Source organism: Salmo salar, chromosome 06 (assembly GCF_965601325.2).
Source record: "Salmo salar chromosome 06, fSalSal1, whole genome shotgun sequence".
Lineage (NCBI taxonomy): Eukaryota > Metazoa > Chordata > Actinopteri > Salmoniformes > Salmonidae > Salmo > Salmo salar.
In genome coordinates this window covers 60,817,602-60,841,269 of record NC_138296.1, presented here as the reverse complement: position 1 = coordinate 60,841,269, position 23,668 = coordinate 60,817,602, and the positions used below count along the sequence as shown (strand labels likewise).

Here is a 23,668-nt window from a genome sequence, read left to right as displayed (position 1 = left end):
AATCCTAACGTTGTCGCTATCCCACCTCATGCAGCAACACTGCCTGTCTGGGGGGTTGTGAGTGCCCGAAAGATTTGTTTTTAGAAGCATTGGGCACAGGCATATAAATTGGTCTAATTTACTCAAGCTTTCCTTGCATTTCTTGGCTATTTACATTGTTTTGTTCTCGGTTGCTTTTCAATGTTTGGGTTTGCTCCCACTGCTAGCAAAAATCATAGGTCACAGAATATTAAATCAAGCAATATACCACATTACTTCTTACTAGTAATACATTTAATGCTTAGAAACATTAAGCATGCTCATCCGTTTTTTTTGTGTGTTTCTTTGTGTAATTATGGCCCCAAAAATATTTTGGGCTGGTAAGAAAATCAGTGTGGCTGATAGATTGTATTGTCTACAGTACCTGCCACAGTGGCTGGTATACAAAAAAAGTTAGTTTTAGGCCCTGCTGGCAAGTCTTCAAACTTTATTTTCCAAGACTCGACCACAGCTCTCGAAAATCATACAGTATTAACACAAACTGCCCCACTGCATTGCGAGGCAAGACGCAGTAACGGAGGCTTGATGCGTTATACAATTCCCTCGCTGTCTTTTGATGGGCAAATCAGGCAACCCTACCGATCCTTGACTTTGGCGATGTCATTTACAAAATAGCCTCCAACACTCTTCTCAGGAAACTCGATGTATCACAGTGCCTTCCGTTTTGTCACCAAAGCCCCATATACTACCCACCACTGCAACCTGTATGCTCACGTTGGCTGGCCCTCGCTGCATATTCGTCGTCATCTAAAAGTATTTTCTAGGTAAAGCCCCGCATTATCTCAGCTCACTGGTCACCATAGCAACACCCACCAGTAGCACGCGCTACAGCAGGTATATTTCACTGGTCATCCTCAAAGCCAACACCTCCTTTGACCGCCTTTCCTTCTAGTTCTCTGCTGCCAATAACTGGAACGAATTGCAAAAATCACTAAAGCTGGAGACTTATATCTCCCTCTAACTTTAAGCATCAGCTGTCAGAGCAGCTTACTGATCACTGTACCTGTACATAGCCAATCTGTAAATAGCACATCCAACTACCTCATCCCCATATTGTTATCTTTTTGCTCTTTTGCACCCCAGTATCTCTACTTGCACATCATCATCTGCACATCTTTCACTCCAGTGTTAATGCTAAATTGTCATTATTTCGCCTCTATGACCTATTTATTGCCTTACCTCCCTAATCTTCTACATTTGCACACACTGTACATAGATTTTTCTATTGTGTTATTGACTGTAAGTTTGTTTATGTGTAACTCTGTTATTGTTTTTGTCGCACTGCTTTGCTTTATCTTGGACAGGTCGCAGTTGTAAATGAGAACTTGTTCTCAACTGGTCTACCTGGTTAAATAAAGGTGAAATAAAAAATGTATTAAAAAGCCCAGCCTACAGCTCTCAATGCACTGGCCTCTTCTCCACAGTTGCATTCATGTATTATTGTATAGAGAGCATATTCCGAGACTCTAAATCAACCAAAAAGAAGCCTGTTATGTCTCAATTTTCATGCAAACGTTCAACAGCACAGGCAAGCTTGTAGAGCAAATGAAGCCTGTTGTTGTAATAATGTACCACAGTGCAACTGCACGCCAGCAGCCCATTCAAAGTTCTGTTAAGTACACCTCAATCCTTTCAACCGCATCATTGGGTATGCATTCCAAATGGCACCCTATTCCCTATATAGTGCACTACTTTTAACCAGAGCCCTATTGGCCCAAGTCAAAAGTGGTGTCTTATAAAAGGGAAAAGGGTGCCATTTGGGACACAGAGGGACTTCCATTCTCTGAGGGGTGAGGTACTGTGCCTAGTAGAGCCCGACTGATGTGTTTTTGGGGTCCGATACCGATTCCAATATTTTGGGGGGTACAAAATTTACCGATACATCTGCCGATATACTGTTTTACGTGTAATTTTTCCACACGAGTTCTCATAAATTGCCATCCAAAAGACCAATTGTCCAAGAAATATGCTTCAAATGTTGATTTCTTACATTGTGACAATAATGAAACATTGCCATCCAAGTGTTCGGATAAGCATGCGAATCCCATTTTTCATAATATTTATTGAATATTGGTTATCGGTGGAATTATCGGCCGATACCGATGTTTGTAGAAGGCCAATATCAGCCGATATCGGTGAACCAATATATCGGTCGGGCTATACTAATTAGCGAAGTCTTCAAACGATAGAGGTCTTTACAAGCAATTTATCCGACACTTTTTCTACATTGACAGCAGAGGGGTCAAGTGCAAGGGCAAAATGGCTTTGAAGTGGCACAAGTGCTTTGAAGTGTCAAAAACTCAATGTTAGAGGGGTACGAGGCAAGTCAACAGTCCCAAAAATTAAGTGAGCAATTACAGGTAATCTGAATACATTATAACCAAATGACAGTGGTCTACAGTAGCAGCCACAGTGTACTTAAATAACTCAACATCAATGGTCTCAGCAAAGAAAAGGTCCTATAATATTTAATAAACCAATGTCTAGGACTTTGCTTCCAGACAAAATGATGTGACAGAAATGCTCTTTTCTCATTCACTTGGTATAGCAGCAATGTGTTCTGCTTTTTGCTCAGGGCTGCTTCAATAAGGGCCTTTCTCAATAGGATGAAGGAAAGACACACAAACTGTCTCTCTACAGTGGGAGTTGAGCGCCACGAGAAGGGAGAATAATCTGCTTTCAATTCCCTATTCACACATTTCTATTTCGCATGAGCGCTGGCGGCTGGGCTGTCTGTATACACTGGCTTTCAGAGGAGATGTGCCAGTCAAACAGCTTCACCCACCACACCTTGTAGGCTACCTGAGATCAATGTTGTGACATGTAGGCTTGTGCGATATGCCCTGAGTGAGAAAGTTACAGACACTGAAATATCATACCACCAAGACATGCGAACCTCTCACTATTACAATAAGAGGGGAGGTTAGCATTTCTCGGGGGGGAGGGGGTATGTTGTGCGTGTTTAACTTTCTCACTCATCATTATTGACGATTCATTCAGGATCAGTAATCATGGTGGCATCCACATTAATGTGGATTAGAAACATATTCTATTCTTATTTACAATAAAACTGACTCCAAAATGACACAATACATTATATACCATTAATTTCTATTGGGCACAAAATGATCTGAAACACAACCAAAACAAACAAGCAAATGTATCCAACAAATTTGTAGTCAAGCTTGATGTAGTCATTGCATGCTATGAATATGGGACGAAATACTTAACTATTTACTACTTGAAGTACATTTGTGCCAATACTTTTGGTCCCCTAAAATGGGGGGACTTTGTCTAAAAAGCGCTGTAATTCCTTAACGGTTCACCCGATATGGATGAAAATACGCTAAAATGAATGCTGACAGTCTGCACTTTAACCTCATAGTCATTGTATCATTTCATGTCCAAATGGCTGGAGTACAGAGGGAAAACAACAAAACACATGTCACTGTCCCAATACTGGCTCACTATATATGCATAATAAACAGTACTACAAACAGCATTAAATTCAATGATTTGAATCATCCTATATAAACCTGTAACATCCTCCCTTCCCCCACCCAAGGTATGTGTGGAGAGCCCTGGCCATCAAGAGGTGTGTGTGTGTGTGTGTGTGTGTGTTCGTGTGTGTCCTGGTCCTTACCTGGCAGGTGATCCAGAGGTGTTCTGCCAGCCGGTTGATCTCAGACAGCACATGACGGATGAGCAGGGACCTAAGCAAGTTGCTCCCTCCCAGCAGGATCAAACACTCCGTCAGCCTCTCCTGAACCTGGAACTGATGCAGACCAGAGGGAAACACATCAAAACACAGCACGGTAACACCACCGACCCCCATATTCCTTCACTTAACTAGGGCTGTCCCCGACCCCTAAAAAATCTTGGTCAACCGAAAGTCTTGTTCTTTCGACCAATCAATTGGTGTATTTTTGCATATATAGACACACCCTATGTGTTTTAATAAAACCAACTAAATGCATTGAGCTTATCTGATGCTTTAAGCTTACTGTTTGATGAAATAATACACAAATGACTCAAGAGGCAGCCAAAGATCTAGTGGAAGAAAGAAACCTTAACCTGACCCAACTATTCTCATCCCGCTCCTGCTGGCTTTTGCAGATTCTGCCATTGCTCTCCTGAAGTTGCCGGTAATAGACTATACTAGGAGTCGGCGACCTTTCATGTGGAATGCCAATATATCTTATTATTTATACCGATCTGCGTGCCAGTTATGGTTTTCATATGCACATTTTCGTGGAACATTTTAATTTCATTTAAAACAACATCTTCATATCTCCAAATCATTGTCATGTGGTTAATTAGAATTCTATCCTAATCTAAATGAAAATGATACAAACCTAAAAAGTCACTTCTATTGCCATTGTCAACTATGTAAAAATAGCCTACATAAAGGCAACAAATAAAAACATTGCAACCTGCAGGTAGAAAATATCCTGATAAAAAAAATATCCTAAAAATCACATTTGCTATACATGGCCTGTCTGCAACGAACTTGAAACATTGTATCAATTATTAACTTGGGTTCAGCCAGAAGCTTGCAGAAGCAAACTTGCAACATAAAATATTCTGGGCCCTCAGTTTCCCATGCCAGTGAGTTTGAGACAGACACAGCTGTAGGCTATTTGCGCAAGGGATAAGAAGGAGTACTTGACTTGGGCAGGAGCTCACCGGATGTCACGTCCTGACTGTAGAGAGCCTTTTTATTTCTCTATTTGATTAGGTCAGGGTGTGATTTGGGTGGGCATTCTAGATTATGTATATTTGTGTTTTTGTATTTCTATGTTGGCCTGATATGGTTCCCAATCAGAGGCAGCTGTCTTTCGTTGTCTCTGATTGGGGATCATATTTAGGTAGCCTTTTCCCACTGGGTTTTTGTGGGATCTTGTTTTTTGGTTAGTTGCCTGTGAGCACGCCATTTACTTCACGGTTCGTTTGTGCTTTATTGTTTTGTTTGGTGAGTTTCATTTATTAAAAGATGTGGAACCCCACGCATGCTGCGCCTTGGTCTCCTCCTTCTGACGAACGTGACACCGGAGCTGAGCACTGGCACCTCAAATGTTCTACTCCTGTTCCTCTTATAGAATATTATCTCAAAAGTATTGTGGAGCTCCTGCACCTAAATATAAACAGTACCAGCACCCAACTACCGGAACCTATTTCAGTCCAAGTCAAGCACTGATAAGTAATCAGGTAGGCCTATTTTACGACGTTTCCACTGGATCAGAGCATTACTTTTTATCCCTTTCACGCTGAGTGGTTATCGAAAGGGAGAGAGCTGGAAAGATTTTTAAAATAGCCTACATTGAGGAAATATTGTCATTGTCAATGGGTGTAAAAACAGACTTTGTTTGCTTGCCATTTGAGGTGAAGAAAACATTTCTTTGAGAAGCTCCACAGCTCATTAGTGGTGGTGCGTTAAGCCAATCAGAAATACTTTCAGATCCCTAAATGGGCACATTTATATGCCTACATTTGCGTACAGGCCAGGTAGCCTCTAGGCCTATATACTTCTAAGCGTAATCAGGTGTGCGTCCTTACTCATAATTGTCTTTTGTTTGGAGCGCTTCTGTCAATGACTAAATTGAATTGACAAAACTCGTAAATGGAATGAAATAAACCAAAACTTGTTTCTCACAAGAGTAGCATAGATTGTGCGCTATGCAAACAATGTGTCTACTCCGACAATGAGAACCTTAAGAATGGAATAATAATATATTGAATACATTAACAGAAATGACCATAACCAAATGGAAATGACCATTGTAGATTAGAAATTATAGGAATTAACGGTAAATGTACGACTGGTGACATATGTAATGGGGGAATTGATAGACACTAACAACCAAATGCGAACAATTCACACAATGAAGTTAAGAAACAATGAACGTGCACAAATTGGTGGGAGAGAGCGCATTCCTGGAGACCATTGTGCATCTGGGCGCTGCATGGTCAATCCAATGTCTGCATTGGCCATGCCGGATTTACGGTGATACAGACTCAGCAGAAACCAGGGCATTCATACTTCTTGAGCATCGCAGAGCAGGTCAGAGCTGTGAAGAAAGTGAGTTTGTGTTTATACAGGATGTACCGCCCCCACCTCCCATCAACCAATCATGTCAATGCGGTGCAATACAGAGCCCTCCGCAATGTTACAACATTTGGGAGGCGAATGGCGATGCGGTACAGAGGTTTTGCAATTGCCTCACACCCTCCATACGGAGCCTCCACCACATTTTCGAATCAAGCATAAATTGTCTTTTAGTCTAGGCCTCCGCAATGGAATAGTTCACAGAGATGGGCACATATATATATATATATATATATACTGTTCAAAAAAATAAACGGAACACTTAAACAACACATCCTAGACCTGAATGAAAGAAATAATCTTATTAAATACTTTTTTCTTTACATAGTTGAATGTGCTGACAACAAAATCACACAAAAATAATCAATGCAAATCCAATTTATCAACCCATGGAGGTCTGGATTTGGAGTCACACTCAAAATTAAAGTGGAAAACCACATTACAGGCTGATCCAACTTTGATGTAATGTCCTTAAAACAAGTCAAAATGAGGCTCAGTAGTGTGTGTGGCCTCCACGTGCCTGTATGACCTCCCTACAACGCCTGGGCATGCTCCTGATGAGGTGGCGGATGGTCTCCTGAGGGATCTCCTCCCAGACCTGGACTAAAGCATCCGCCAACTCCTGGACAGTCTGTGGTGCAACGTGGCGTTGGTGGATGGAGCGAGACATGATGTCCCAGATGTGCTCAATTGGATTCAGGTCTGGGGAACGGGCGGGCCAGTCCATAGCATCAATGCCTTCCTCTTGCAGGAACTGCTGACACACTCCAGCCACATGAGGTCTAGCATTGTCTTGCATTAGGAGGAACCCAGGGCCAACCGCACCAGCATATGGTCTCACAAGGGGTCTGAGGATCTCATCTCGGTACCTAATGGCAGTCAGGCTACCTCTGGCGAGTACATGGAGGGCTGTGCGGCCCCCCAAAGAAATGCCACCCCACACCATGACTGATCCACCGCCAAACCGGTCATGCTGGAGGATGTTGCAGGCAGCAGAACGTTCTCCACGGCATCTCCAGACTCTGTTACGTCTGTCACGTGCTCAGTGTGAACCTGCTTTCATCTGTGAAGAGCACAGGGCGCCAGTGGCGAATTTGCCAATCTTGGTGTTCTCTGGCAAATGCCAAACGTCCTGCACGGTGTTGGGCTGTAAGCACAACCCCCACCTGTGGACGTCGGGCCCTCATACCACCCTCATGGAGTCTGTTTCTGACCGTTTGAGCAGACACATGCACATTTGTGGCCTGCTGGAGGTCATTTTGCAGGGCTCTGGCAGTGCTTCTCCTGCTCCTCCTTGCACAAAGGCGGAGGTAGCGGTCCTGCTGCTGGGTTGTTGCCCTCCTACGGCCTCCTCCACGTCTCCTGATGTGCTGGCCTGTCTCCTGGTAGCGCCTCCATGCTCTGGACACTACGCTGATAGACACAGCAAACCTTCTTGCCACAGCTCGCATTGATGTGCCATCCTGGATGAGCTGCACTACCTGAGCCACTTGTGTGGGTTGTAGACTCCGTCTCATGCTACCACTAGAGTGAAAGCACCGCCAGCATTCAAAAGTGACCAAAACATCAGCCAGGAAGCATAGGAACTGAGAAGTGGTCTGTGGTTACCACCTGCAGAACCACTCCTTTATTGGGGGTGTCTTGCTAATTGCCTATAATTTCCACCTGTTGTCTATTCCATTTGCACAACAGCATGTGAAATGTATTGTCAATCAGTGTTGCTTCCTAAGTGGACAGTTTGATTTCACAGAAGTGTGATTGACTTGGAGTTACATTGTGTTGTTTAAGTGTTCCCTTTATTTTTTTGAGCAGTATATGTATATATATATATATATATATATATATATATATATATATATATATATATATACACACCGTTTTTTTTTATGTAGAGTTGAAGTTGGATGTTTACTGTGCTGAACCACACAGGGTTCTGTGCTGAACCACACCTGTCCTGAAATGATGGTGGCCAGAGAGACACACGTTAACACAGGACACAGCAACAATGTCACCCATACTCTTTCACTCACCCTGACCACTGTGCTGAATGATGGGGTTGTAAAGACCTTAACGCCTGTGGGTTGGGTGGATATACTTGTGTCAGTCGGCTACATGTAACAGTTTGAGTCAGAGTACAGTTAGACAGGGGGGCGGGGTTATGGATGGGGTTTTGGTTATGGATTAGATGTTTTGAAAGACATGGTGTAGCATAAGGCTAGTTCAGAGAATAAACAAGATTGCAGGGTTCACCACAGCCAGTTGCATCATCCCTGCTAGCTAGCTCTATATTAGTACGTAAGATCAGGGCGGGAGGCTGTGGGAATGATGGCAGGAAGATGAGGAATGGGCTAAATTAGACATGACAACAAAGCACTGATATTGTCAAATGGACCCGTTTGTTCGGTACATCCACCTCTCATTTGTCTGTACATTTGTCTTTTATGTCTGATCAATGCTGGCCGTCAACTGTCGGATAATATGAGAAGATGCCTAAATGTTACATCATCTGCCCAGACTAAGGATGGGGAAAATATGGCACTGGCCCTGGATGCACAGAAGGCCTTTGATTGGGTATCATGGCCTTATCTGTTTAAAATGCTGCATGAATTTGTATTTGGTACCAAGTTCATTAGATTGGTACAAATCCGTTATTCAACCCCCCACGCTAGAGTCAGAGTAAATGGACATTTATCTGCACCTTTTATCATAAAAAAAAAAGAGTCCTGTCTGGCTCAGTGGGTAGAGCACGGTGCTTGCAATGCCAGTGTTGTGGGTTCGATTGTCACGGGGGACCAGTATGTTTTTTTAAATTTAATTATGTATGCACTCTAAAAGGGGGGATACCTGGTCAGTTGTACAACTGAATGCCTTCAACTGAAATGTGTCTTCCGCATTTAACCCAACCTCTCTGAATCAGAGAGATGCGGGGGGGCTGCCTTAAATCGAATTCCACGTCTTCGGCTCCCGGGGAATAGTGGGTTAACTGCCTTGCTCAGAGGCAAAACGACAGACTTTTACCGTGTCAGCTCGGGGAGTCGATCCAGCAACCTTTCGGTTACTGGCCCAACGCTCTAACCACTAGGCTAACCTAGTTGTCAATTTGTTGAGGTAATCTGAAGAGATTTCACCCCATGCTTCCTGAAGCACCTCCCACAAGTTGGATTGGCTTGATGGGCACTTCCTACGTACCATACGGTCAAGCTGCTCCCACAACAGCTCAATAGGGTTGAGATCCGGTGACTGCTGGCCACTCCATTATAGACAGAATACCAGCTGACTGATTCTTCCCTAAATAGTTATTGTATAGTTTGGAGCTGTGCTTTGGGTGTGTAGGAGGAAATTGGCTCCAATTAAGCGCTGTCCACAGGGTATGGCAAGTCGTGGCAAAATGGAGTGACAGCCTTCCTTCTTCAAGATCCCTTTTACCCTGTACAAATCTCCCACTTTACCACCACCAAAGGCATCCCTAGAATATCACATTGCTTCAACCATGCTTGACAGATGGCGTCAAGCACTCCTCCAGCATCTTTTCATTTTTTCTGCGTCTCACGAATGTTCTTCTTTGTGATCCGAACACCTCAAGCTTAGATTTGTCTGTCCATAACACTTTTTTTTCAATCTTCCTCTGTCCAGTGTCTGTGTTCGTTTGCCGTCTATGATGATCTTTTCTTTTTATTGGCCAGTCTGACATATGGCTTTTTCTTTGCAACTCTGCCTAGAAGGCCAGCATCCCGGAGTCGCCTCTTCACTGTTGACGTTGAGACCGGTGTTTTGCGTGTACTATTTAATGAAGCTGCCAGCTGAGGACTTGTGAGGCATCTGTTACTCAAACTAGACACTAATGTAATTGTCCTCTTGCTCAGTTGTGCACCAGGGCCTCCCACTCTTTCTATTCTGGTTAGAGCCAGTTTGCGCTGTTCTGTGAAAGGAGTAGTACACAGCGTTGTACGATCTTTTCAGTTTCTTGGCAATTTTTCGCATGGAATAGCTTTCATTACTCAAAACAAGAATAGACTGACGAGTTTCAGAAGATAGTTCTTTGTTTCTAGCCATTTTGAGCCTGTAATCGAACCCACAAATGCTGATGCTCCAGATACTCAACTAGTCTAAAGAAGGCCAGTTTTATTGCTTCTTTAATCAGAACAACAGTTTTCAGCTGTGCTAACATAATTGCAAAATGGTTTTCTAATGATCAATTAGACTTGTAAAATGATAAACTTGGATTAGCTAACACAACATGCCATTGGAACACAGGAGTGAGGGTTGCTGATAATGGGCCTCTGTACGCCTATGTAGATATTCCATAAAAAAATCTGCCGTTTCCAGCTACAATAGTCATTTACAACATCAACAGTCTACACTGTATTTCTGATCCATTTGATGTTATTTTAATGGACAACATTCTTTAAAAAAAATGTTGTTTAATTATTTTATTTCCTTTAGTTGCATTTTTTTTGGTTTGTTGTATACTTGTTTGTATCTCAGAAGAGCAGAACCTTAATAATAACCATCATATTTGCTTCACAAACACTAATTATACTAGTTGACTGCACATAGCACAGACATATAGTGCTGATACTCACTCCGCAGTGGTTGGGAAAGGGTATGGGGGCTGGACATACTGACTCAAGGTAGTTGGGGAATGGGTAGGGGAGCTGGGACAACAATAATGATGATGCAGATAACGTTTCCACTACCTCTGATGAATTGCTGTACTTTAAACCTATGCTTGAAAACTAATAAATAGATAAGTAAAGTAAATTCAAATAAAAATGTCTGATCAATGGACTACAAGGTCTCGAAAGTGTTCCACAGGGATGCTGGGCCATGTTGACTCCAATGATTCCCACAGTTGTGTCAAGTTGGCTGGATGTTCTTTGGGTGGTGGGTGGATATTCTTTATTCACACAGGAAACTGTTGAGCGTGAAAAACCCAGCAGCGTTGCAGTTCTTGACACACTCAAATCGGTGCGCATGGCACCTACTACCATATCCCATTCAAAAGGTACTTAAACATTTTGTCTCGCCCATTTACCCTCTGAATGGCACACATACACTACCGGTCAAAAGTTTTAGAACACCTACTCATTCAAGGGTTTTTCTTTATTTTTACTATTTTCGACATTGTAGAATAATAGCGAAGACATGAAAACTATGAAATAACACATATGGAATCATGTATTAACCAAAAAACTGTTATAAACAAATCAAAATATATTTTAGATTTGAGATTCCTCAAATAGCCACCCTTTGCCTAGACGACAGCTTTGCACACTCTTGACATTCCCTCAACCAGCTTCATGGGGTAGTCACATGGAATGCATTTCAATTAACAGGTGTGCCTTAAAAGTAAATTTGTGGAATTTCTTCCCTTCGTAATGCATTTGAGCCAGTCAGTTGTGTTGTGACAAGGTAGGAGGGGTATACAGAAGATAGCCCTCGTTGGTAAAAGACCAAGTCCATATTATGACAAGAACAACTCAAATAAGCAAAGAGAAACGACAGTCCATTATTAGTTTAAGACATGAAAGGCAGTCAATACGGAACATTTCAAGAACTTTGAAAGTTTCTTCAAGTGCAGTCACAAAAACCATCAAGTGCTATGATGAAACTGCCGCTCATGATGTGACGACCCTCCCAATCTGTCTGCCGTATTTTCTCTCTTTGCTCTTGTTTCCTTATTAGGAAGCCGGTGGGCGGAGTTGGGAGGGTCGTCAGCTACATGGGAGACACCTTGGCCCGGGTGTGTCCCTGATAAATGGACGTCTTCCACAGTGATTGGGGTGACTCTCTCCATGCAGACACCTTGTTGTTTTTGGTTGTTTGCGGTGGCACCCTTCAACACCCTGCATTATTACATTTATGCATGCAAGCACTCACTTACGCTACTGATTACACACATCATTGCTAATTACTTAGTTTACTTTAGTTAATAAATATATATTTTGATACTCTTTGTCTCCACGTTGTCTCCCTTTTGTTGCGAACTCTGAGCCGGTTTGTAACAAGTGGGAGCTTGTCCGGGATCTTGAACTTGTGTTTGGGAGAAAACGTGGAGTTATGTTAAATTCTGTAGGTGCTTTGTTTGTATATTTTGTTAGTTTGAGTTTGGTGGTCAGTACTGGTTGCCTTTGTTTGTTTGGTTTGTGTGCTGCGTTGGAGAGAGTACATTGGTTAGTTTCCAGGCCCCTGCCCAGCCTGGAAATGCTTGTTCTACTCGCTGTTGGGACATTGGTCTGAGGTGAGCGCAATCAGCTGTGTACCTCAGTGGGAGATTTGGATAGGGTAGTGAACCTTACTACCCGGAGCTATAGCCTTTTTCCCCTGATAGGCTTAGCGACGTGTTTCATTTTGGAATATGTTGGGCATGGTTAATGTTTGTTGTTTTTGTGTGGTGTCTGTGGACTGAGCAGTTGTCTCGGGGGCATATCCGTGGCTTGGTGGAATCTGCCAGCGTGCTGGGGGGTTACTTCCTTGCCAGCGGGCTACAGTGCATAATTACCCACCGCTAATCCGCACGAAGACTAGGGTTGAGTTATTGTAGGTTTTGGGGAAGCTCCATTTCTCATCTCTTTTCTGTGGTGCCCGGTGTGATTGTATTTTCTCTTGTTGTGGTCTGGTGTGCTCAGCAGAGGGGTTGAGTGAGATTATTTTTTACTAATTACTTGTGACTATGAACCGTTGGGGTGACTATGAACCGTTGGGGTGACTATGAACCGTTGGGAGATGTTCTTTTCGTTGGAGCTTGTAGTTGATGGTCTCTCGTGCGCCCTGTTCCTGAGTGTTTGTGACTGACCATTGTTTGGTTTTGTCATGTTCTATCTTTCCTGTCTGTTCCCTCCTGGTCTTGTTCTTCTTTCCTCTTAAACTTGCTTCCTGTGCGCAAAGGTTGCTGAGGTCTGGGGAGGAGGTTAGTTGGGGCAAAGGGAGGTGTGAACACGTAACCCCTCATCAATTTGGGACGCAGAGGCTGTGTCAATTTGGGACGCAGAGGCTGTGTCAATTTGGGACGCAGAGGCTGGTACGTTGTTCCGGGGCCCTTGTTGGTCCCCGGTTTTATGGGGGGGGGGGGGGGTGTGTGACGACCCTCCCACTCTGTCTGCTGTATTTTCTCTTTTTGCTCGTTCCCTTATTAGGATGCCGGTGGGCGGAGTTGGGAGGGTCATCAGCTACATGGGAGACACCTTGGCCCGGGTGTGTCCCATGATAAATGGTTACGTCTTCCACAGTGATTGGGGTGACTCTCTCCATGCAGACACCTTGTTGTTTTTGGTTGTTTGCGGTGGCACCCTTCAACACCCTGCATTATTACATTTATGCATGCAAGCACTCACTTACGCTACTGATTACACACATCATTGCTAATTACTTAGTTTACTTTAGTTAATAAATATATATTTTGATCCTCTTTGTCTCCACGTTGTCTCCCTTTTGTTGCGAACTCTGAGCCGGTTCGTAACAATGAGGACCGCCACAGGAAAGGAAGACCCAGAGTTACCTCTGCTGCAGAGGATAAGTTCATTAGAGTTACCAGCCTCAGAAATTGCAGCCCAAATAAATTCTTCACAGAGTTCAAGTAACAGACACATCTCAACATCAACTGTTCCGAGGAGACTGTGTGAATCAGGCCTTCATGGTCGAATTGCTGCAAAGAAACCACTACTAAAGGGCACCAATAAGAAGAGACTTGCTTGGGCCAAGAAATATGAGCAATGCACATTAGACCGGTGGAAATGTGTCCTTTGGTCTGGAGTCCAAATTGGCGATATTTGGTTCCAACCGCCGTGTCTGTGAGAAGCGGTGTGAGTGGACGGGGGATCTCCGCTTGTATATTTCCCACCGTAAAGCATGGAGGAGGTGTTATGTTGTGGGGGTGCTTTGCTGGTGACACTGTCTGTGATTTATTTAGAATTCAAGGCACACTTAACCAGCATGGCTACCACAGCATTCTGCAGCGATACGCAATCCATCTGGTTTAGGCTTAGTGGGACTATCATTTGTTTTTCAACAGGACAATGACCCAACACACCTCCAGCCTGAGTAAGGGCTATTTGACCAAGAAGGAGAGTGATGGAGTGCTGCATCAGATGACCTGACCTCTACAATCCCCGGACCTCAACCAAACTAAGATGGTTTGGGATGAGTCGGACCGCAGAGTGAAGGAAAAGCAGCCAACAAGGGCTCAGCATATGTGGGAACTACTTCAAGACTGTTGGAAAAGCATTCCAGGTGAAGCTGGTTGAGAGAATGCCAAGAGTGTGCAAAGCTATCAAGACAAAGGGTGGCTATTTGAAGAATCTCAAATATAAAATATTTTATTTGTTTAACCCTTTTTGATTACTACATGATTCCATATGTGTTATGTCATAGTTTTGATGTCTTCACTATTATTCTACAATGTAGAAAATAGTAAAAATAAAGAAAAACCCTTGAATGAGTAGGTGTTCTAAATCTTTTGACCGGTAGTGTACACAATCCATGTCTCAATTGTCTCAAGTCTCCTCCCCTTCATCTACGCCGATTGAAATGGACTTAACAGGTGACATCAATAAGGGATCATAGCTTTCACCTGGATTCACCTGGTCAGTCTATGTCATGGAATACACTTAGTGTATAGCTAGGCTACTGGCAATTTGTTTTGAACAGCGTACGAGAACGGTTGTACTATAATATCATCTCTGCACAGTATGCAGGGCTATGCTATGCAATAGGCTACCGTAAACACTATGATACAAGATGTATTCAGATTTCAGAATATAGGCCTAAGGTTTTTCGATATCGCAAAGAGAACAAGCTGGACAAATTGTAGGCCTTCACATAAGAGACAGGTAATAACTGAGCACCCTAAGAGAAAAGGGAGCCATGATAATAAGTGAGACTACTATGTCACCAGACAGAAAACTAAACTTTGTGCTATTCTCAGTTGAAATAAAATACTGTCATGAAATAATATCACCTTATAGTCTTGAGCCTTTTACGCTATGAGAGTGACATTTGACTGGTGCCTCTGGGGAGTCACGATATTCCATTTCATCTAGGCGCGTCACCTTCATGACTAGAGTAGACTGGCCCCTAGACAGCTGTGAAGCCATTACAGACAGGGCCAAGTAAAGATTCAGACATAAGGGCCTCAGCATTAACCATAGAATCTCAATCTAGTTCTGTCTTCTGTGGCATTACCATCATCACCAAGGTTGAGGGCTGCAGTCGGTGTAAATGATATCGCCTACCTATTTCACGTCTCCAGATGAAATACTCAGTCCAAATTATTTGACAGTATGTCAGCTATTGAGAGAGGCCTCTATAGCGTATTTCATCATCATCATCTTGATGGTAACAGTTCATCTCTTTTCACATTGCTAGGGAATGAAGCGTGCATTTGAAGTCAAGATAGAGATTTAAGCCTAATAGAAAATTGCAGGCAGATTCCCAGGAGGCCTAAAGAAGCACAATTTAGAACAGGAATAAAAATACAACATATTTTTCAATCAAGGATTTCCTCCTTGAGGATGCTGATAATCATTCATGCTTTTGTTAGTTGTTATAAACCAAACCACCAATTCATAACATAGTAAAGACATTAACACACTTCCACGTGTGAAATAGGAAGAAAACAATTACACCCACATTTAGTTACTCAGCAGAATTAACTAACACAGCTCGAGCCAGCAATAAGATGGGATCTGGTTTAATTTACAGGTTTTTTTTAATTGAAATTAATCAACTTGATTGAAATGAGGGTTAAAAATATAAAGTCACATCACTGATGTATCCTATTTCCACAACTGCAAATGACATCAATAAGCTCCAGTAGCATCAGCGTCATCCCAAAGCAGAGGAGACAGCTCCTATTACGCTAATTACAGGATGGAGCTGGAAATCATTTAAACAACTCCTTCGGTATCTCCGATGCCTCCATCTCAAAAAAAGAATACTCTGCAGCAGTGATACTCCTCCTGCTGAAACGGCATACAGCCTACTCTTCCTCAGTCACTCAGGCTGTGTCAGTGATCAGCCTTCTGAGCAGTGAGCAGCCTTCATTTGCATGGAAATGACCCAAAGTCCGACCGCTGTTTGGCTTGATACAGGCAGCCGGAGTAAAAATTACCTGGCTAATGACTTTATTCACCGGCAATATCAGTCAGGCATGAGGTGAATAGAATTGTTTTTCTTTACAAACACAATCAAGGATGTCTGGAGTGATGTGAGTCACAAAAAGCACCCTAAGGACACTGGTCAAAAGTAGTGCATTCTATAGGGCAGTTCTTAATCCTGGTCCTGGGGTATCAGCAACAGAATGACAGGGACTGCATTCCAAATATAACCATATTCCCTATAGCAGTGTTTCTTAATCCTGGTCTTGAGGACCCAAAGGGGTGCACATTTCTGTGTTTGCCTTAGCACTACACACCTGATTCAAATCATCAAAGATTGTTGAGGAGTTAATCGTTTGAATCAGCGTTGTAGTGCTAGGGCAAAAACAAAAATGTGCACCGCTTTGGGTCCTCAAGACCAGGATTAAGAAACACTGCTATAGGGAACACGGTGCCATTTGGGATGTAGCCTCTGTTATTCTGCTACGGATTCCACAGTCCTACAGACAAAACAGGGCTGAGGAGCTTAGTCCCTGTCACAGCATTGCATCATGCCCTCCTGTCCAAAGCTACAGCCCAATTCCAGCAGTCTGTGATTCATACACACAGAGGCACAAAGTACTGCAGGTTCACCCTGATCCGGATCATTCACTGTCCTGTAAATGGCCATGTGAAAGAGAGTTACAGCGTTATTGTATGATGCTCTTCTCCGAACACGCCACTTTAGTTCGGACTTTCTTATTGTCGTATTTTACACCAGAAACTATTGGAGCAAAGGAGTGAGGACACCTGCTTGGAGTGAGTTTGAGAGCCTCCTAAAATTGGTTCCCTGCGGGCACTTGTTTGTCCTGTTTTCATTCAGTGACTTAACAATCAATGTATTACGCAGTCCTAAATTGCAGGTCCACTCAACCATGCTGCACCACTTCACGCCAACATGTTGGCTTGTTGCTGATGCCCATGGGCACCCGACAACTTTAAAATATTTCAGAATTGTGTTTGACACAGCCAATTGATCTCTATATTAAGATAAATCAAAGTTAGCTTTCCTCCCTTGTCTTTTTATGAACATGAGATTTTAATAGTCATGGCATAATGGCAAACATTGATCCTATTTGTCAAAGCATTACACTTTGCCAACACTCAGCCAAACACCAGCTTAGTGCACAATGAAAAGGAAACTCTTCTCAGAGACTTCGCGAGGAGGGTTTTCCACAAACAAACAAATCCCTATCCAAACTTTCAGACTTTGATTTGATTAACAGAGACAAATTGACTGATTTATTTTATAACCTTTCAGCAACGGTCATTATTGAGTAGTTTGCACTTGAGAATAAACTGTCCCAGACTGCCTCAAACTGTGTTGTGTACCGTGAATACTGGTGATGCAGAAACCTTTGCAATGATTTAGGCTACTCCACTCTGAAATACTGGCAGCAGGTGGCAGGTGCAGGCAACATGGCTGTGAGGGTTTTGTACACACTGTATTCCGATTGGGAAAACATTCTGTACTCTCTAGACTAGAGCAGCCATGACTGTTCCTCCTTGACTGACATTAAGCTGACTTCTAGCTTATATTTTTTCCCTCTTGACTGACTGGTCATCAATCTACCGTCCTTCTAAATAACAGTAACCTTGAGGCCATGCTAAAGATGCAGTGTCCAAAGCATGCTAGGTGTCACAAATGCTACTCTATTTCCTGGACACTGGTCAAAAGTAGTGCACTAAAAAAGGAGCAGGGTGGCACTTGGGATACAGCGTTTGCAAATATCTATCGGAACTTTAGCCAGACATGTTTGAGAGCTCCCAATGGAAATCATTCTATACATTATTTACACTCACCACAATGACCGAGCCCAGGGATGGGCAACTTTTGAACGCCCTCAGATCAATCCCCCCCCCCCCAAAAAAAAAGTATACAAAAATATATATTTTTTTTTTACTCAGTTCGGGTCTCAACTTACTGTTGCGAGTTAGAATAGTAGAATACACAAGGTGCAATTTCGAAATTTGTTTGTGCATCAGCAGTTTCTCTCTTGTTATGTCAATCACTGAGAGTCACTCAACTAGCCCATATCAGCTAAAATGTTTAGATTGTTAGTCTAGCGGCCATATATCTAAACTTATAGTAATCATGGTCAGGGTGTGTTGGCAGCACAACTGCAGCCCCTCGTGATGAATTCAGATTTATTGTGGCCCCCACCCCCATCAAAGTTGCCCATCCCTGACCTAGCCTATACGGACAACATACAGTCTATTTGGGGATAATGGAAATGCTATGACACATTAGTCTCTGGTGACAGATTTGTTTCTGGGTTCCAGCCGAGATTAACATGCAAACTGCTGGCCATTCATATGATCTGGTAACCAAAATAACTATGATTCAGCAGCCTCTCAACCAATGGTCCAACTACTGGAAGTTGTTTGGTACAACATAATCACCATAATGCTTTAGCGCCAGGTAAGAATCCTTCAAGCAGTTTTTCAGGAAATCCAAAGTGACTTGTGGCTAGATTTGTAATAACAATTGGCCTAAAAGCAACATATAACCTCCCACCTAATAATCTTCATTCGGAAAGGGACAATACGCCCTTCACAACTCAACTGTGACAGCCTTTATTCAAGCCTGCTGACACTAAGGTGATTGTCTGTCCCCTCAGAAGCTAATAAGTATTGGTGCTGCCAGTCATATCTCATGATTAGTCATAACAGTGGGTGTGGTGGCGTTCCCCATACTATCTCACTTGTTTCTCCACGCTCTCATTTCCTTCCTCCTACAGTCTCAGTGTATATTAATGTTACTGTGCATTTAAACAGAAAATTGTCTGTCTTCAATTTACACTGAACAAAAATATAAATGCAACATGCAACAATTTCAAAGATTTTACTGAGTTACAGTTCATGTAAGAAAATCAGTCAATTGAAATAATTTCATTAGGCTCTAATCTATGGATTTCACATGGCTGGGAATACAGAAATGCATCTGTTGGTCACAGATACCTTAAAGGTAGGGGCGTGAATCAGAAAACCAGTCAGCTGGTGATATGATCATCTATAAACCTCAATGCCACTTTGATGACTGTCATTTCTTTCTGAGGGTAATGAAACATACAGGCTGTTATTCTGGACTGCATACTAAGAACCACTGAACTCATCAATCTCCGGTCAACTTGGTATTACATTTAGCCATGCAATGATCATCCAAAATGTAAGTGAGACTAGGACTGAGAACCTCTCGCTTTGGAATTTAATGTCTGGTGTTACCTACTAAAGGAAGTATGTTTTAAACACCTACACAAATATAATACTGTAAAACATATTGTCATTAATACACTACGATATGCATTATGTTCTCTTACCCTGTTGAGCTGGCCGTTGCGTAATAGAACATCAGTGAGCTCTTTCAGGGAATCTTCCATGCCTGTCACAAATAGCTGGGAGGGCTGTCTGTGGGAGAGCCAGTGATCCACTGCCTGGGCCACCACCCGGGACGCCTGCAGGAGCAGTGAGCGTGGGGGCAGGGGTCTGTCATCCCTACTAGCAGACACCACACAGGACAGCAGCTGGCACACCGAGTCTGCCACCACGGACCTGTCCTTGTCCCTGTCCAGGCTAAACCCTCCAGCCTCTGCACCCATTGCCTCCCACTCCACCCTGTTCAGCCCACACAGGCTCTGGAGAAACTGCATGTGGAGCAGCATGGCCTTCCCACGAGGGCCTGCCTCACACAGGCTGGAGAATGGGATCTGGGGGTGTGTGGTGGTGACAGGTGGGAAGGCTGGCTGGGCACTGGGTTCTGCAGAGTCTTGAGTGAGCAGAAGTGTCTCTGTGTTGTTCTCCATCCCACAGCCGGAGTCCATGTCTGAGTTGAGCGGGTCTTTCACCAAGCCCGGCCCCATGAACTCCTGAGAGAGCAGGTCCATGAAGCCATCTCCTGCAGGTTGCACCAAGTAGGACATGAGCTTCATCATTATGCGCATCTCATTGTCAGCTTCATTATACTCTGTGTCACTGAATTAAGCAGGCCCTATAATTAAAACACCCTCAGTTTTCACACAATTAGCTTTGTCATTAAACTCCATTCAATCATGTCTCTCTCGCCTTTTATGTAATTCACCACCACCTTGTGTAATTTCATATAGGTCTAATTCTTACTTGTTTTGCACATCAACAGGCCTTGTTTCCAAAGCAACCTTGCGTGTCCATGATGCTCAACTTCATTAATGAGCAAGACGCTCATTGGCCACAATGGCCTTCAGTTCAATAATACAGTCGTGGCCAAAAGTTTTGAGAATGACACAGTTTGTATGATGGCAATTTGCATATACTCCAGAATGTTATGAAGAGTGATCAGATGAATTGCAATTAATTGCACAGTCCCTCTTTGCCATGCAAATGAACTGAATCCCCAAAAAACATTTCCACTGCATTTCAGCCCTGCCACAAAAGGACCGGCTGACATCATATCAGTGATTTTCTCGTTAACACAGGTGTGAGTGTTGACGAGGACAAGGCTGGAGATCACTCTGTCATGCTGATTGAGTTTGAATAACAGACCGGAAGCTTCAAAAGGTGGGTGGTGCTTGGAATCATTGTTCTTCCTCTGTCAACCATGGTTACCTGCAAGGAAACATGTGCTGTCATCATTGCTTTGCACAAAAAGGGCTTCACAGGCAAGGATATTGCTGCCAGTAAGATTGCACCTAAATCGACCATTTATCGGATCATCAAGAACTTCAAGGAGAGCTGTTCAATTGTTGTGGAGGCTTCAGGGCGCCCAAGAAAGTCCAGCAAGCGCCAGGACCATCTCCTAAAGTTGATTTAGCTGCGGGATCGAGGCACCACCAGTACAGAGCTTGCTCAGGAATAGCAGCAGGCAGGTGTGAGTGTATCTGCACGTACAGTGAGGCGAAGACTTTTGGAAGATGGCCTGGTGTCAAGAAGGGCAGCAAAGAAGCCACTTCTCTCCAGGAAAAACATCAGGGACAGACTGATATTCTGCAAAAGGTACAGGGATTGGACTGCTGAGGACTGGGGTAAAGTCATTTTCTCTGATGAATCCCCTTTCCGATTGTTTGGGGCATCCGGAAAAAAGCTTGTCCGGAGAAGACAAGGTAAGCGCTATCATCAGTCCTGTGTCATGCCAACAGTAAAGCATCCTGAGACCATTCATGTTTGGGGTTGCTTCTCAGCCAAGGGAGTGGCCTCACTCACAATTTTGCCTAACACAGCCATGAATAAAGAATGGTACCAACACATCCTCCGAGAGCAACTTCTCCCAACCATCCAGGAACAGTTTGGTGACGAACAATGCCTTTTCCAGCATTATGGAGCACCTTGCTTTAAGCAAAAGTGATAACTTAGTGGCTCGGGGAACAAAACATTGATATTTTGGGTCCATTAATTGACAGCATGCCAGGGCGGATGCAGAGGTCTTGAAAAAGAAGGGTCAACACTGCAAATATTGACTCTTTGCATCAACTTCATGTAATTGTTAATAAAAACCTGACACTTATGAAATGCTTGTAATTATACTTCAGTATTCCATAGTAACATCTGACAAAAATATCTAAAGACACTGAAGCAGCAAACTTTGTGGAAATTAATATTTGTGTCATTCTCAAAACTTTTGGCCACGACTGTACATCCGGCTGATAGCTAAGGTATGAAAACTAGGCTCCACTCCTCATGTAGACATTGTAATCCAATTACAATCCATGCTGAGCAGTCCTTTACTAACTGAAAATATGCTACATTTAAATGAGTATGAATCCTGCTGTTCATTAATTGAACAAAATAATAAAACTGGGAGGCTATTTACTGTGACAATACACTGCTGTAGCCCTATCCAGAGGCACAGATATATCTAATTCTAAATGCATTGCTCTGGACCTATCCAGCAGACATAAAGTACAATGGGCCTACTGAGTATACTGTTTTCACATGTGATTGACCAATAGGAGACATGTTTATTAAATTAAATGTCTAGCATATGGTATATGCTATTAGTCACACTTTAAAGGACTGAGGGTTAGTTAGTTACAAACTAGCAGAAGATGAATGAGACCCACCACCAGCTTCTGTTCCACTGGTGTTCTTTGGCTTTGAGAGCATCTGGGTGAGAAGGAGCTTTTGACGCATTCTGAGCACTTCCTCCTGCAGCCTCTGGGCTTTGGTCTTCCAGGCCTCAGTCTGGCTATTCAGCTTGTTGGCCAAATGTTCCGTGTGCTTCCGGCCACTTATCCCGGGAGGTTTACTCTTTATTATGGCAACGGCCACGACAAGTTTAGCTTTTCTAAGACCCCATTCCGCGGTGTCTGTCCCTGAAAGCAAGGGGAAATAATCATATTGTTGTGTTCATTTAGCTAGCTAGCTATGCATCTTCTAGTCTCGTTCGACACCATACTCCCGCCGATGCGCAATTAGCCATCTTCCTCGACAATATTGGCGCTAACGTTAGCAGCTAACCGTCTGCCCAATGTTTGCAAGAAGTAGCTTAACTAGCTAGCCCATCAATGTCACGATAATTGGCTGCCTAACATTGGAGAATGGTAAACACACTTTGCGTTAAAACGAATAAGCTAGCAAGCCAAAGTTAGCTACGCAATTTTACCATTGGTAGCAGGACTTCGCTCCATTTTGTGATCCATCATTCAAGCCGAGTTCATAAAAACCTGAGGCGGATTACCCCAAGGTATTGGTATTTTACTAACTTCATATAGTTAGTTAACTTGGCTAGTAACCCTAGTTACTCTTGTTCTCGTTGTGTTGTGAAAATATCAAATATGATGCCTGCCTGAACGAGCACGTTAGGTGGCTAACTAGGCCATTGTTACCAAGTAGGTAGCCTCTCGCGCATGATGATCGCTGTCAATCATATGAAAGCGCGTGTGGGTGAGACTGACCAAACCTGCGATATGTTTTACTGAATACATCCAGTACTTTCAACTTCTTAATTGAAGTGTGACTATGTGTCCTGGATTGTGCGGGACAGTCCTGCATGTTGGCCCTTTGTCCCGCAACCGAACAATCAAACGCCACTAATTTAGAAAAAAAATATATAATTTGTCCCGTATTTCAGTCAGACATTCATTCAGACCTCTCTTGCAGTCGCGTTGCGCGTATTAAAATATATATCATAAGGACGTGGTAGCGTAAGCCTACTGGTGATGTTAAACGCATCTCCAATCGTTGTTGAGATCTGATATGCTGTGCAGCGCAAGACGAGACGTAGGCCAACGTCATAGGCCTATCGTCAACCAATCATATTTCTCAAGTCCTTTAGGGCTAAATTTCTGCTAAAGGTGGAGAGGACAGTTAGGCCTAACTAGCGTGCTTTTGATGAAGAGCTACAAAAGTAAGTAAACAGCCGTATTAAACTGAAAGATATAAGGGAAATTAGTCAAACATGTGAGGCTCTCCATGCTTA

At 43.2% G+C, this 23,668-nt stretch overlaps 1 protein-coding gene across 1 annotated transcript in view; it reads right to left on the bottom strand.

Moving 5' to 3' along the window:
• The window catches only part of mei4 (meiosis-specific, MEI4 homolog (S. cerevisiae)), a 47,029-nt gene extending 23,634 nt beyond the window's left edge, over positions 1-23,395 (bottom strand). The window contains exons 1-4 of the mRNA XM_014204931.3: positions 22,853-23,395; positions 22,311-22,562; positions 19,599-20,173; positions 3,683-3,814 (exon numbers count right to left, since the gene is read on the bottom strand). Coding sequence (XP_014060406.1) covers positions 3,683-3,814; positions 19,599-20,173; positions 22,311-22,562; positions 22,853-22,892 — 999 coding nt within the window. The 5' untranslated portion in view covers positions 22,893-23,395. The remainder of the gene's footprint in view (positions 1-3,682; positions 3,815-19,598; positions 20,174-22,310; positions 22,563-22,852) is intronic.
• Positions 23,396-23,668: the final 273 nt, after the last annotated feature.